This window comes from Meles meles, chromosome 6 (assembly GCF_922984935.1).
Source record: "Meles meles chromosome 6, mMelMel3.1 paternal haplotype, whole genome shotgun sequence".
Classification (NCBI taxonomy): domain Eukaryota; kingdom Metazoa; phylum Chordata; class Mammalia; order Carnivora; family Mustelidae; genus Meles; species Meles meles.
Window position 1 is genome coordinate 42,702,836 of NC_060071.1, and position 15,207 is coordinate 42,718,042.

Sequence of the window (15,207 nt, forward strand, 5' to 3'; positions counted from 1 at the left end):
AAAGCAAAAAACACTAAGACATTGTTAGGCCAAACAGAGATGTATGTGTTCAGCCTTCTGTCTCACCTTATTTCTTAAGATGTTTGTAAATCATAAGATATTTAAATGCCCAAAACATATTTTGTTTTAGTAGTGAATTGGTGGGGGGAGGTAGGGAGAACAAAAAACCAAAGGCCTTTGGTCTCGTCCTTGTTTATTTATCTTTCTGCATTGACCCAGGAGAAGCCAACCTATAAAGGCTGACATATGTTCTGTTTATAACAAAGCTTTTCGTTCTCAGGCCCCCAACAGGTTTGCTCAGTAACCCTGCTCCACTCAGGCCATTCCTAAATCCGGCCCGTGGGGTTAGAGAGCAGGGGTTCTGTAAAATTCTCAAAGCCAGGACCGCATAGAAAGCCTGACATTCCTGAGGAGCTACCTTCTCCAACCAAGTGTGCTGAACAAGGAAAACCTCGGCATGGCAAGGAAGAGCGCCTAGGACAGCAAACCCATTTTCTAAAGACTAACATTCCCTGGGCTGCCACCACTCATGGAGGTAATTTTAAAATAGACCTTTGCAGTCTCACCTTTGTCCCCTCTCCATGCTCACGGCGACTTCCCGTCTCACCCCTTGCCTGAGTGAAGGGTCATAGTAGCCCTTTGCCTGGTGCTGGTCTCTGGATCCTCTCCTCGCTGCTCAAGGCCGAAAAACCCCAACCTGGGCAGCCATGGGCAGCTGGTTAGCCGCGGAATCTCGGGCCCCACCCCAGATTTCTTCCGGCAGAAACTGTGCTTGAGGAAGGTCCCAAGCAATACATACATGGGCCAAAGTTTGAGACGCACCGCTCCAAGCCCTCCATCCACACGGCCAGCCAGCCTCCCCTTTTTCTGGCCAAGCAACACTTGGCCTAGGAAGGCCCAGCCCTACTTTGCATGCCTCCCACTGTGCATGTGGAAATCGGGCTGTTTTTCAGAGCACAAAGGTAGAGTGCCTGGCTAAGCACTTAGCTGCCCCCAGGAGCTACTCCAGGAACACTTGTTTCCTTTCCTTACGTGCGTTTGCACTACCGGCACCCTCCTATCTCCTTCAGCTGCTCCCTTTCCTCTCATGGTATCTTCTTCCCAGAATCTAACATGGATCAGCGAGTGAAGTGATCTGCCAGACCCTAATGTCAGAATTTCAGCTCTACAACTTAACTTGCCAGCGAATCAGGAAAATTGCTTAGCTTCACTAGGCCTCGGTTTCTTCCTCTGTCAGTGAGGATGCTAATAAGACTAATTTCCCCTTGGCGTTGCTGAGATCTCAGCCTGGTACTAGCTATCTCTGGCACCCGCTGCGTGGGCCGGACCCTGTCCGCTGACGAACTCAGTCTGGACACCTCCCCTCCCCTTTAGAGGACTACAGCACTGCAGACCAAGCCACACGACGCAGCCGCTCACTGTCACTCTCCCATAGAGGTCTTTGTTTCTGCTGTGGCTTTTAGCTCTTAACCTGGATCTTAAGATAAAGGATGGTTACAGACTATGAAAGTAATTCATGCTCATTATAGAAAATACAGACAAGTATAAAAAAGAGAAATAAATTATCCACCATCTCACCCCTAAGAGACTGTTAACATTTTAGAGTACTTTCTTCCAAACCCATAGATCTCATGTTTCAGGAGGGAAAGGACCAAGTCTTAATGTTCGTGGAATTGTCCCTGACTTCCCCATGTCCAACACCCCTCTCACTGCACCCCCAGCACCCAACGTTGTGACTGCCACATCCACCTGCACCTTAGTTGAGTGCCGGGTGTGTGGGAGCGGCTTGCCACTGCACTTATGTGTAGACTGTCCACACACAGGAACAGGGATGTTGTCAGAGTTAGTGATGTGGTCTGTTCGGTTCTTCAGTTCAAGCTGCTGTGAGAGTGCCCTATCTGCTATGGGACAGCTGTTCGTGTTTGATGGTGAAAGTGTATTTCTGGAGAAGCCTCACGTTTCCCTTTCAATGTACTCAGATTTCACATACCTACAGGAATGGTCATCCCGTGAATTTTATCAGCCCAGCCTGCGTAATACCGAAGGGTTTTGATGACCCCCTGCAAATCCACGTAAAAAGCTTGCAGGAACGGTTTGCCACCATTTAGGGATTCCATGGTCTGTAGGAAAAGAAATGGAGACAGCTTTCTAGTGATATACTAAATAATTTCTGGAGCAGAAGAAAAAAAGGAAGAGAGAAGATATGAATATGAATAATGTTGCATACGTGGTCAACCCTGACTTCCCAAATAAACAGATTTTTAGCACCACCAATATAGTTTAGCTTCTAGTAAAAGCCACAATGAATACGCATGCACATGTTCTCGTGCCTGGGCGCTCCAGGAACCACTATCCCAATAATACATAAACACGACATTTCTTCAACTGTTGATAGAGAATATTCTGCCTGTCAAACCAGCGTCTGTTATATTAATGATCGGAGCTGTGTGGGGACTTTTTGGAGGCTACACCAGTAATCTGAATCCATAAAGAGAAGTGGGGACGTGGGCTTTTACGCGACTGACGAGAATATAAAACGTTTTCCACTGCTGCCAAGACCCCTGCTGAGAAATGGAATATCCACAGTGCACAGCAAGTTTATTTATTACCATCAAATAAACAAGATCTCCTCCAGGGAAGCTCACACTTTAACAACTTCAGGGCTGGTTTTTTGGTAAATATTTATGTTAACAACCATTACCTATTAATAGGGAAGTATCTGGTCCATTTAATAAAAATAGACATGGTGAGCAGTTGTAGATTATAAATGTTACTGTTTGAATGACATATTCCTAAACTGCTTAAATCTGTAGAAACAACTAAAAATCCAAATGGACACACTGAAATGAGAAAAGAGTATTTCAACTTGAGAAATATCAAAGGCGTTACAAGTTTAACAAATTAAATAAGCAAATACATATGTTTATAATCTGCCGTCCTTCTCTGTAAGCACATTTTACGACATACTGGTGTGAGAATGACTTGAGTGCTGACAAAAGTAAAATGAAAATATTTTCCATTCGATGACATAAAAATACAATTACTTACAATGAAATTTACCCAGTTACTATGTGTAGAAGATGGAAATCATTTTAAGAGATCACATTACTTATCACTGTATATTGGTTCCTCTTTATTAAAGGGAATCAAATTATCTCCCTGTACTATTTAGGACATGTATACACTCGTGAGGTGGGCACTACATTCTCCATGCAGCCAGCACACGGCCAGGGTCTACACAGCACTAAGTGAAACATAGTCAATAACCAGAATCTGGGCCACCTATATCGTCCCAATGAGCTGCTGACATCAGTCAAATTCACTTGCTTATTTTCAATTAATTGTGTGTACTTGGATGAGGTATTAAATTTGCTCTCTGATCAGGGGCTCCCCTACATTTCAGAGGCTATTTCTTATTAAAACTTACTCCTCCCATGGCTCGGGAGTGTTTAAGAGGAGAAATCTCATCTAGGTATAAGGGCAAAAGGGAATTGACCAGTGAGACAGAATGTCAGAAAAAGGGCTGCACTTGAATTTTATGACATGAAAATGTAACTGCAGAAATGAAGTATATCATTATCTGGTACGTACTATTAGTGGAATGTTGTAAATATTGGGTAGATTTCACTCAATTAAACAGATACTTACAAACAATCAATGTGCTGCCCTCTCCCCAACCATTTACATGCGAGGAACTGTGCTGGGCTTATAAAAAAAGAAGTAAAATACAGTTTTCACTCGCAAAGAAATTATAATCCAGTGAAAAGCATCTTTACCAGTATTCCCTCCCAAGTGTTCCGAAGAATTCAGTTTTGCACAATGTTGGTAGATTAACCAGAAAAATAGTGTTGAGTCTTAAGTGTAAGTGTGAAGAACAGTGAGCAGGGCTTTCCAGGGTCTCTCATAGACTCATGTCTTGGGAATATCTGAGAAGGAGTTACTTCACCATGGAATGCCTTTTTCACAAAATGCAGAAACACCTCACTGGAACAGTTTTCCTTGAAGTACCATATTAGAAAATGTTTTTATAGAAAAGTAAATGTTACATACAGCCAGAGTTCCAGGATTCATTTTTGTTCCCATCTTATGGACAGATCCCTGATGGGATCCAAAGGGGACAGTTGGAGGAAAGAGCCAAGATGGAGGGGACATGAGGGAATGACCGTTGGGCTCCCCTTCCCCAGAGCAAGCCCAGTTGTGCCCTGCTTTCCTGGGCAGAGGGGAGGACGCAGCGTTTGTGGTTTGAATGCCTGACTGAACAAGGACATCCTCATGTTAATGGATCACCCGTGGGTGATCCAGTTGGAGATCCCTGACATATGACACAGACATTCCCAAATGGTTCTGGTTTCCCAGAACTTTATATTCTCTAAGAAATCGACTTTTATTTTAAAAAGAGAAAAAAAAACAAACGCAGGTGAGAGAAACTTCTTTAGGTGAGAAATTGCATTAGTGAAAGAATGTTACTGTCCCTGGCTATCTCTCCTTTTTACCACTTCTAGAACGTGGCAGAAGAACAAAGGAAGCAGACATGTTTAAAAGGCCCTGTGCTTCTGAAGGACTCTCTTTAGTCAGGAGAGGTTAACTCTGGGGAGGTTAAAAAAAAAAAACAAAACAGTCCTATTTGATTCTCAAAAGATTCATCTGGAATTGCTTTTACACAGGCTTCCTGATGACTCTTCTGTTGCCGAACCATTTCTGTTTTGTGTTGTTTGTCTAGGGTGGGATACGGTTGGAAAAGAAGGCAGAGAGGTCCTTAACAGTGAGGGGAAGCTACGGTTTTGTGCTTCAAAATTCAGTAAGAAGAGACACTCAGCTGGTCCTGCATTCGCCCATCTGATGCCAAAAGCCTACCCCTCTCATTTCTTCTGTGTTATGGACTCCTCAGCTTGTTCCCCAGGTGGGCTTCAGAAAGACTGAGGAATCTGCACTTCAGTGGAACAGTAAATTTGGAGTAAAGACTTAATGTTATTTTTAGGCTACTTACTGCAAGAACTGCCCTGTCTCGTTCCACCAAGTCTGCAAGCTTATCCAACAGACGGCCTCTTTCAGAAGCATCCATCCTCCTCCACACGGAACCAAGAGAGAAAGCCAGGCGGGCTGCCTGCACCGCTTTGTCTATGTCCGCCTATTAGAGAGAGACAGAGAGAGAGAGGCACAGCTCAGGAGAGAACACGTTCCAAATAAAGAACCACCTGCTTTCAGGAAAAAGGTGATGAACAAATGTCAGTGCTCGTGTCTGGAGAGCAGAAGCTTAGTGCTCCATTGTCTGAAGGCAATTATTTCAACATTTTGCTAAAAAAGGACATACCTTGTCTGCTTCTTGAACTTCACACACCTGCTCTCCTGTGGCTGGATTATAGACAGGGAACGCTCTCCCGCTCTCTGAGTTCTGCCACTCGTTGTTAATAAAAATCTAAGGGGGCAGACAAAAGAAGGGGATCGGTGAGATGGGTGGTAGGAAGCCAACCTACGGCCAAGTATTATGGAAGTACCATGATAGTAATATTTGTTCTCTGTGTTTAATGGCCTATAAGTAAAGTACAAAATTTGAAACATTACCAGAGACCCTTGAATAAGCACTCAGCCCAGAGTCTCTCGGAATTCAGGAATTTATTCTATGCTATTTTTACCTCAAGGTTATCCAAAGATTAAAAGTAGTTCTTACCTTTAGTGAACCTCCAACCAGGGAGAGAGTCAAACAAAGATGGAAGGACAGTGTCCCATACATACACACAATACACTGAGGATAGTAAAATCACAGAACAAACTAATAGTCATCAAGCTTTAGATCCTAGTTTCTCTGTCAAAGGCGTAAGTAACTTCACAGGGGAAATTGAAGACTGCTGGAAGAAACAAGCATTCACTTAATTTATAGTCAGATCCTGAACTGAGCAATAACTGAGCAAACTAATCAGTGAGCTAAACAAGTTAAATGTGCAAATCCAAGTTAGATTTCTTTCCCTTTGCTGGGCAGGCTACACAGCTCAGCAAAGGGAAAAGGTCTTTCAAAGGTCTCTCACAGATTTCTTTCTTTTTTTTTTTTTTCAGAGAAACATTTTATTTACTGGATTATTATTATATAAAGGATACAGACAGACATGCAGATAACCATACATAATTTCATTTATATATAAGCACACATAAGTGTGTGTGTCTCATGGATTTCTTTAGACCACTGGTTTCCTTATAAAGGAAATGGAAATAATGAATTCTGGAACACTGAAAAGAAATAAAAAAAAATGAAAATTAAAAAAAAGGAAACAGAGTTTCTATTAAAATGGCAAAGAGACTAATAGTTTAAAATATTATTCAAGTCAATATCTCAGAATATTTTTAAGTAATGAAGTGAAGAAAAAGAGAAAGTACAGGTAAAAAAAATATAAAAATTTTTATTGATACTAAAGAGAGAAACCCAAACAAATATTTTTGGACTATGAAAGCTCAAAGAACACAAAGATATTTTACTCTATAAAATTTGTAGCCTTATAACAAAAATTTCCAAACTTATGAGACATCAGTCAATTTAAAATAAACACAATGGGGGCGCCTGAGTGGCTCTGTGGGTTAAGCCCCTGCTTTCAGCTCAGGTTATGATCCCAGGGTCCTGGGATCGAGCCCCCATCGGGCTCTCTGCTCAGCAGGGAGCCTGCTCCCCCCCCCCGCCTGCCTCTCTGCCTACTTGTGATCTATCTCTCTGTCAAATAAATAAAATAAACACAATGATAAACTTATCTGTTACTGCCTACCATTTTAATAGTCACAGATGAAGCTAATGAGGATATATCTACAATTTTAAATACCACGTTCTAAATTATTCCAAAGCTTGATTTTCCCTTGATTTGATCTAAAAAAAAAAAAAAAAAAGAGCCTGCGTTAGAGGAACCTTCTTTTCCTGAAGGTTTTTTTAAAGGAAATTATTTATTTGTTTATTTATTTAATTTATTTACTGAAAGCAGGAGCGGGGGAAGGGGCAGAGGGAGAATCTTAAGCAGACTTTGCACTGTTCAAGGAGCCTAACGCAGGGCTCAGATCCAGGACCGTGATATGATGACCTGAGCTGAAATCAGAATCGGATGGTCAACAAACTGAGCCACGCAGGAGCCCCCTGAAGGCTTTTTAAGATACAGGGGGAAAAAACTTAAATCTGCCTAAATACTTAATTCATATGTAACAAGTACAAACACAATGACCTAGTAATTTCATAACATTTTAAGTGTATAATTTACAAACATGCTTAATGTAATATATTCGTTTATTCAATAAACACTTAGTTACTTCTAAACATAAGACAGTCAAAGATGACTAGCAGTTTCAGCCCCCCAGGGTCTTCCAGTCTCTTGTAGTTCATTAAATATTCCAACAACCCTAATGACAGGATTTTATTATCTCTACTGAAGATGGGAAAGTTGAGAGAATGGGAGGTTAAGAGTCTGAGGAAGCAGGTTCTCATTGCGGCTATGAGTCAGTCCTCTGCTCTCTCTACTACATCAAAGTTTGCAGGACTGCCCAGCCCAAAGAAATGCAACTAGTTAGTGACCAAGCCTGAATCAGATCCATAGTTTTTGGACTCCTGGTCTAGTTCTCTTTCCCCTCCGCTTATCAAACTTCTTAATAGTTCGCAGCTCATCAGACCTGCGTACTCCTTTGAAACACAATATGTTCTCCGAGGAAGCAAAGGGAAAAATATTAAGAGATCAGTTTCATTTCTAGAGCATTGTCAGGTTTAAGGAAGAGGGGTCTTGTCACTATTTCTTATTCCCTTTCTTCACAATTTGAATGAAACTTCTTAAACTTTTTAATCCAATTTATTTAACTTTGGTACCAAGCAGTTCTAACTAGATGTAAGAATTGATATTTCATTACTTTTTTCGATTCTTAGAGGTCTTCCAAAGATCAAAGAGAAAAATTACTTATTTTTTTAACAGGATGAAACTGATTCATTCTCTTACTGTTTTCATTTAGGTACATGGATCATCTTATCCATTTAAGATACATGATATGACCTTAGTGATCTTTCCCCGTATCTTGAAATATTTTGCTGTTTCATCATCCTAGGAATCATCCCATTATCACTCATCATTTATTTCCAACCATGCTAAAAAAGAACAAAACAAAAAATTATGGCACTGTCCAGAAATGAATAAACATATCACGACTATCTCATCATCCTTCAGTTTTCTTATTGTGCTGTCCAAATGAATGGAGCATCTTTCAAAACCACATACAAAAAGTCTGGAGATACCATCTTTGTCATATTCTTTTCACTTTTTATTGGAAAGCTAGGAATTCAGGAATTTTCATCTCAGCCCATAGTGAGAAAGAGAAGATTAACAGAGAGAGGTATTTCAAAACTGTAGATGAGTCAGAAGACAAAGGCAAAGAGACAGACACATGGGAGACTCTACAGATGAGGGTGAACTTGACTAAGCAAAATCTTGGACTACGAGTCTTTAGAATAAATCAGTAAATTTTCTTAAATTCAAGAATCAAAGAGCAAACATAGATACACAGAGAAAATATGATATTCTAACTCAGTCATTCAATAGATAATTATTTACTATTTTGCAACAAGAACCTAGATGAACCTGATTTGCCAAAAGCATGTGTGACAACTACTTTAACTTTTGTTATATCTGTAGGTTAAATTTACTTGTATGATTCATATATGAACAAATGCTGAAGATAGGTGTATATATAAAAGTGACTGAAAAACAGATATTACGTAGAAATGAAAAATTTCATTGGATTGGTCAATCTGTTTATAAAACTAAAAAAGGAAACATTCTGTAATTATGGAACAAAAAGATAGACATCCTCTTTCATACAAAATTATGAGCACTCAAACTTTTCAATACTATTACATTGTGAAACTGCACATGGAAGAAGAACCAGAAATAACCATAAGCTATAACCTATTAGAGGTCGGTTTAAAATCTGGAATCAGTATTTATGACATGAATATTTCCTATTTCATACATGGTTGATGAGCAGATAGTTACATTCAAAGACCCTTGCCCATTTCAGGGCAATACTTCCAAACACCCAGGAAAATATGGAAGAAAAATTTGGTTTGCTATGTTTAAATTATTTTATTGGCTTCACTATTTATTCTTACTTATGTAAATTTTTCATAAAATAACTTAAATTTGAAAAGCATAAAGAGTCCACTGGACCCAGAAGGTAAATGCGATGATTATTTTCCCTGGTACACTGAAGGTGAAAATATTTGGTATTTTTACTAGGTTATTCTTTTTTGTAGACTGAGCCTTATGACATTTAAAAACGGGTACTGGTAACTTTGTTCGTACATAGGCTAACAAATACCTCCAATACTTGAAGGTTTTCAGCTCCTGTAGGTAATTTCAGAAGTTTTGAGTACTGTCTAAAGTGTTCTTCTCCGACCAGGATCACTGGAGAAATCGTTTATTTCGGGCTGTAGCTGGAAAAACAGAAGATGATCCTGGAATATTGTGGTTCTGGAAATCAAGTACATACTCAAAAACTGATGGCAACACACCAAAAAGATACAGGAGCTGATGTGAAGGGGCTCCCAAGGACCAACACTGGGATAATTTAAGCAACAAAATAAATGATAGCAGTGGATTGATAGCAGAATGAAAAAAGGCATCCAAGAGCCCATAATTAAAGAAATTTTTTAATGACTATGTAAGTGGGGGATAAGGAAAGCTCTAGTTCACAAAAGAATTCCCACTAATAGCTGAGAAGGAATGATGGAATTAGATAATCACCATTTGTCAAATACCACAGTAGTAATTGCTGGAGGCAAAAATCATCAATGGGTGGTAAAATCAGTGGATAAAAATATAATGAAAGACTGGATGTTTTTGTAGTCTCAAAGGATCTTCCCTCAAGATACTTAGTAATTACAAAGGGAAAACAGGTACTTTATGTTGAAGAAAATTAGCAAGACAGCACCTTAAGCAAGCGACCAATGTTAATCACCAGTAACGGGACAAATTAATTGTTATTGACATTTTATCTGCTTGTTTTAACAATAATTAGAAAGCTGTGTTGAAATCTCTTGCTTTGGTAGTGGATTCGCCAATATATCCCTTAGGGTCATCATTTTTATCTTTATAGATTTTAGGTTATTTTATTAGTGAATATAAGTGCATAACTTTTAAATCCTCTGGTTAAACAGAACCATTTATCAATATGAAGTGGTCCTCTTCATTATTAAAATGTTTTGTGTCTTATAGCCTATTTTGTTTAATATTAGTAAAGCTACCTAAGCTTTTGTATATTTCTGTAATATTTCTCTGATAGATCTTTCCCCATCCTTTTACTCTCAACTATGTCTACTATTTTGCTGTGTTTCTTTAACTGGTGCCTGGCCAGATTTTATTTTAGTCAATATAAAAATCTCTGTCTTTTAACTGGCAAGTTTAATACATTTGTATTTATTGTAATTGCATTTTGTATTATATACTGTGTGATATTTGGACTTGATGCTTTCAGTTTGTCTTGCTTATTTTATGTCCTGTTTTCTCTTGCCTCTTCTTTTTTTTTTTTTTTTAAACTATTGATGTTGGTTTTACAATTCAATTTCTTCATTTTATTGGTTTGGAAGGTGTACATTTTTTTTTCCAATGGTCACCCATGATATTTTATCATGCATATTTAACAACTTGAAGTTTAAAGTTAATATATATCTTAACATTCTTCCCAAACAATTAAAATAGCCTTGGAATACTAAATCTAATTGCTCTCCTCCAGGAGTTTATTTGTTACAAAATTATTATTCAGTACAGCAAACAATTTCTTATATTTAAGTTTTAAGTTTTCATTCTCATGATTCCTTAGAATTTCATTTGGTCGAGATTTATTGGGAATAAAGTCTCAATTCTGAACATATATTTATCACACCCTCATTTTCAAAAGACATCTCAGGAAGGTTATACAGTTCTAAATATAAAAATATTTTCTCATAAACCTTTGAGACATTTATTATTCCAATATTTTGTATCTTGCAATGGTGTTTATAAGAAGTCTGCTATAAGTCTCTGATTAAAACTTCCTGTCTATGAGCTGTCTTTTTTGTCTGCCTTCTTTTCAAATCTTGTCTTTGTCTTGGTGTCCTCAAATTTCATCATAATATGTCTAAGTATCACTTTCTTTACCTCAATAGTTAAGCATTATGCTCACAGTGTCTGTGAAATTCTGCCTCATAAATTCTGGAATATTCTTACTCATTATCCTCATTTCTTTGAGTATCAGTCTCTTTACTCTCTCTTTCTGGAACTCCAAGTGTGACATCTTTTTAGTCCACCCTCAATGTCCATTAACCACTCAGATTTTCCACCCCCCCTTTTAAAATATTTTAATGTAAAAATAGCTTTATTGTTTTTGTCAATGTGGGATATATTCTAAACAATTTAAACTATACAAAAAAACAGAGAAAGTAAAAAATCACCTCAATTTCATCATCCACAGACAACCAAAGTTCACACAATCATATCTCTAGGCCCAATACATATACATATATTAATAATATATATATAATTTTATAAAACAAGATCAAATTTGCATGAGTTTTACAACTTGCTTTTAAAAACTTAATATGCTTACAGACATTTTTAATGGTTTCTTTATATTCCAATATGTATGTTTACATGTATCTTAGGGGACTGTGCAGGTTGCACATATGTGTGTAGCTTAATTTACTTACTCACTTGATCTTCTACTGAAAAATGCTTCTTCATTTCCATTCATTTCCTTTTTTCTTTGTGTTGCATTCGGGCTGTTTCTTCAGTTCTGTTATCCAGTTCTCTTTTTTTTTTTTTTTTAATTTTTAATTTATTTATTTGACAGAGAGAGATCACAAGTAAGCAGAGAGAGAGGAGGAAGCAGGCTCCCCGCTGAGCAGAGAGCCCGATGTGGGGCTCGATCCCAGGACCCTGAGACCATGACCTGAGCCGAAGGTAGAGGCTTTAACCCACTGAGCCACCCAGGCGCCCCTTATCCAGTTCTCTTTACCTGGGTCTAATCTGGTAATTTCAATGTCCATTTTTATTTCTAAAAGTTTTGCTTTGCCTCTGCCTTCGGCTCAGGTCATCGTCCAAGGGTCCTGGGATCGAGTCCTGCATCAGGCTCTCTGCTCAGCAGGGAGCCTGCTTCCCGTCCTCTCTCTCTGGCTGACTCTCTGCCTACCTGTGATCTCTGTCTGTCAAATAAATAAATAAAATCTTAAAAAAAAAAAGTTTTGCTTTGTTCTTTTTCAAATCTGCCTGGATGTGTTGTTTTGGTTTTAAAAATTAATACTTTGGGGCACTTGGGTGGCTCAGTGGGTTAAGCCTCTGCCTTCAGGTCAGGTCATGATCTTAGAGTCCCGGGATCAAGTTCCACAACAGGCTCTCTGCTCAGTGGGGAGCCTGCTTCCTCCTCTCTCTCTCTGCCTATCTCTCTGCCTACTTGTGATCTCTGTCAAATAAATAAATTAAAAATATTTTTAAAAAATTAACACTTTAATATTTAGAACCATTCTGAATTTGTAGAATACGGAGCATACAGTACTGAGATGTCTCATATATCCTTATATTCCCCTCCTCAGTTTCTTCTCTTTTTAATATCTAAAAGATATCTTTGATATTCTTTTTAAAATCTTAGAGTGGTGCATTTGTCAAAATTTACAGACTGGTATTGATACTTTATTAACTAAAGTCTATAGTTTAAATTAGGCTTTACTCTTTGTGTTGAATACTTCTGTGGATTTTGAAAAATGTGTATCACATATCCACCACTGCAGTATAATACACAATAGTTTCTTCACTGCCCTAAAATCCTGTACTCTATCAATTCCTCTCATCCTCTTCCAATAAACCCTTGATAAACACTCCTTTTTTTGTTTTACTGTCTCCATCAATTTACCTTTCCCAGAATGTCACATAATTAGAATCTCATAACAGGTAGCCTCTTCAAATCAGCGTTTTTTCACTTAGTAATCTGCATTTAAGTTTCCTTCATATTTTTGTCATGGCTTGTTAGATTTTTTTAAGGCTGATCTTATTCAGTTTTATGGATATTCCACAATTTATCTATTTACCTCTTAAAGGATATTTTGCTTTCTTCCAGTGTGGGGAAGTTATGGATAAAAATTGTTATTATGTGCAGGTTTTTGTATGAACATGAAGTTTCAACTGATTTGAATAAATGTCTAAGAGTGTGATTGCTGGATTATGTAGTAAGATTATTCTCAGATCTGTAAGAAACTGTCAAACTGTCTTCCAAAAGTGGAGTGTGTCATTTTGCATTCCCACCTGCAATGAATGAGAGCTCTTGTTGCTTCACATCCTCATCAACACTTGGTCTTGTCAGTTTTTTGTATTTTAACCACTCTGATGCATGTGTAGTGGTATCTTGTTGTTCTAGTTTGAAATTCCCTAATGACATATAATGCTGAAAATTGTTTCATATGCTCTTTTGCTGTCTGTGTATCTTCTCTGCTGAGGTGTCTTAGATCTTTTGCCCATTGTTTGAGTTGTTTTCTTGGTGTTGAATTTTGAGAGTTGTTTATATATTTTGGATACAAGTCCTTCATCAGATATGTGTTTTGTAAATATTTTCTCCCAGTTTATGGCTTGTCTTTTCATTCCCTTTCATAGTGTCTTAGCAGATAAAGAAATTTCTTCATTTTCATGGATCATGCTTTTGTTGTATCTAAAAACTCATTGCCAAACTCAAGGCCATCAACATTTTCTCCTATGTTATCCTTTAGGAGTTCTATTACATTTAGGTCTATGGTCAGTTTTGAGTTAATTTTCATGAAGGTGTAAAGTCAGAGTCCAGATTCATTTTTTTGCATGTGAATATCTAGTCTTTCCAGTATCAGTTGTCAAAAAGACTATTCTTTGTCCATCATTGCCTTTGCTCCTTTGTCAAAGATCAGTTGACTATACTTATATGCATTTATTTTTGGTCTCTCTACTCTATTCCATTAATCTAAATGTCTATTCTTTTGCCAACACACTGTCTTGATTACTATAGCCTCACAGAAATCCCTGAAGTTGGGTACCATAGGTCCTACAACTTTTTTCTTCTCCTTCAATATTGTTGGGTCTTTTGCCTCTCTCTATAAACCTTAGAATTAGTTTGTTGATATTGGCAAAATGCCTTATCATGATTTTGATTGGGACTGCATGAATCTACAAATCAAATTGGAAAGAACTGACATCTTAATAATATTGAGTATTCCAATCCATGGAACATCTTTCCATTTACTTAGATCTCCTTTGATTAATTTCATCAAGAGTTACAAAATCTTTATAAAATAAAATAAGTAAATATTTAAATATTTTTATTATTAAATATTAAAAATATTTTAATTTATATATATAAATATATATTATTATTAAATATTAAAATAAAATAAAACCAGGAAGAAGAAGGTCATGTAGTATAGTCTGAGACCATTAAAGGGCCAAGTCCTTGATCAGGATAATTTCTTTTTAAAAGGACTGTGGAGCAGCAGGCGACAAGTGATGTGTATCTCAGAGGAGTGGGTGCCAATTTAACATAAAATCCTATAAAATCCTTATAAAAATCTTATACATATTTTGTTAGACTTATACCTATGTAGTTCTCTTTTTTGTGATAATGTAAAGGTACTGTGTTTTGTATTTCAAATTCCAAATGTTCATTGCTGGGATACAGAAAAGCAAATGACTTTTTAACATTAACCTTATATCTTGCAATCATTTATTCGTTCCAGAAGGGTTTTTTATGGTTCTGGGTTTTGTTTTTGGTAAATTCTTAGGGATTTTCTACCTAGACAATCATGTCACCTCTGAACAAAGACAGTTTTATTTTTTCCTTCCCACTTTCTTTCCTTTTCTGGACTAACTGTATTAGCCAGAACTTCCAGCACAATGTTGAAAAGGAGTGGCAAAAGGGAGTTTCTTATTCCCAATCACAGACAGAGAGCATCTAATTTCTCATTAGGCATGATGTTAACTATAGGTTTTATGTAGATGTTTATCCCTGAGTTGAGGAAATTCCTCTTATTTTTAGTTTGTTGAGAGTTTTCACCATGAATGGGTGTTAGGTTTTGTCAAATGCTAATTCTAAATGCATAGATACTACCATAAGGTTTTTTTCTTTAGCCTGTGACAAATTGTATTAAATGATTTTTGAATTTTGAACCAGTCTCCTGTACCTGGAATAAATCTACATTGTTGTGGTGTATAT

The 15,207-nt window shown here is 37.4% G+C and overlaps 1 protein-coding gene across 1 annotated transcript in view; it reads right to left on the reverse strand.

Annotated features, from left to right (window-relative positions):
• The window catches only part of ALDH1A2 (aldehyde dehydrogenase 1 family member A2), a 94,886-nt gene that overhangs the window by 50,021 nt on the left and 29,658 nt on the right, over positions 1–15,207 (reverse strand). The window contains exons 2-4 of the mRNA XM_046010353.1: positions 5,312–5,416; positions 4,988–5,128; positions 1,991–2,120 (exon numbers count right to left, since the gene is read on the reverse strand). Coding sequence (XP_045866309.1) covers positions 1,991–2,120; positions 4,988–5,128; positions 5,312–5,416 — 376 coding nt within the window. The remainder of the gene's footprint in view (positions 1–1,990; positions 2,121–4,987; positions 5,129–5,311; positions 5,417–15,207) is intronic.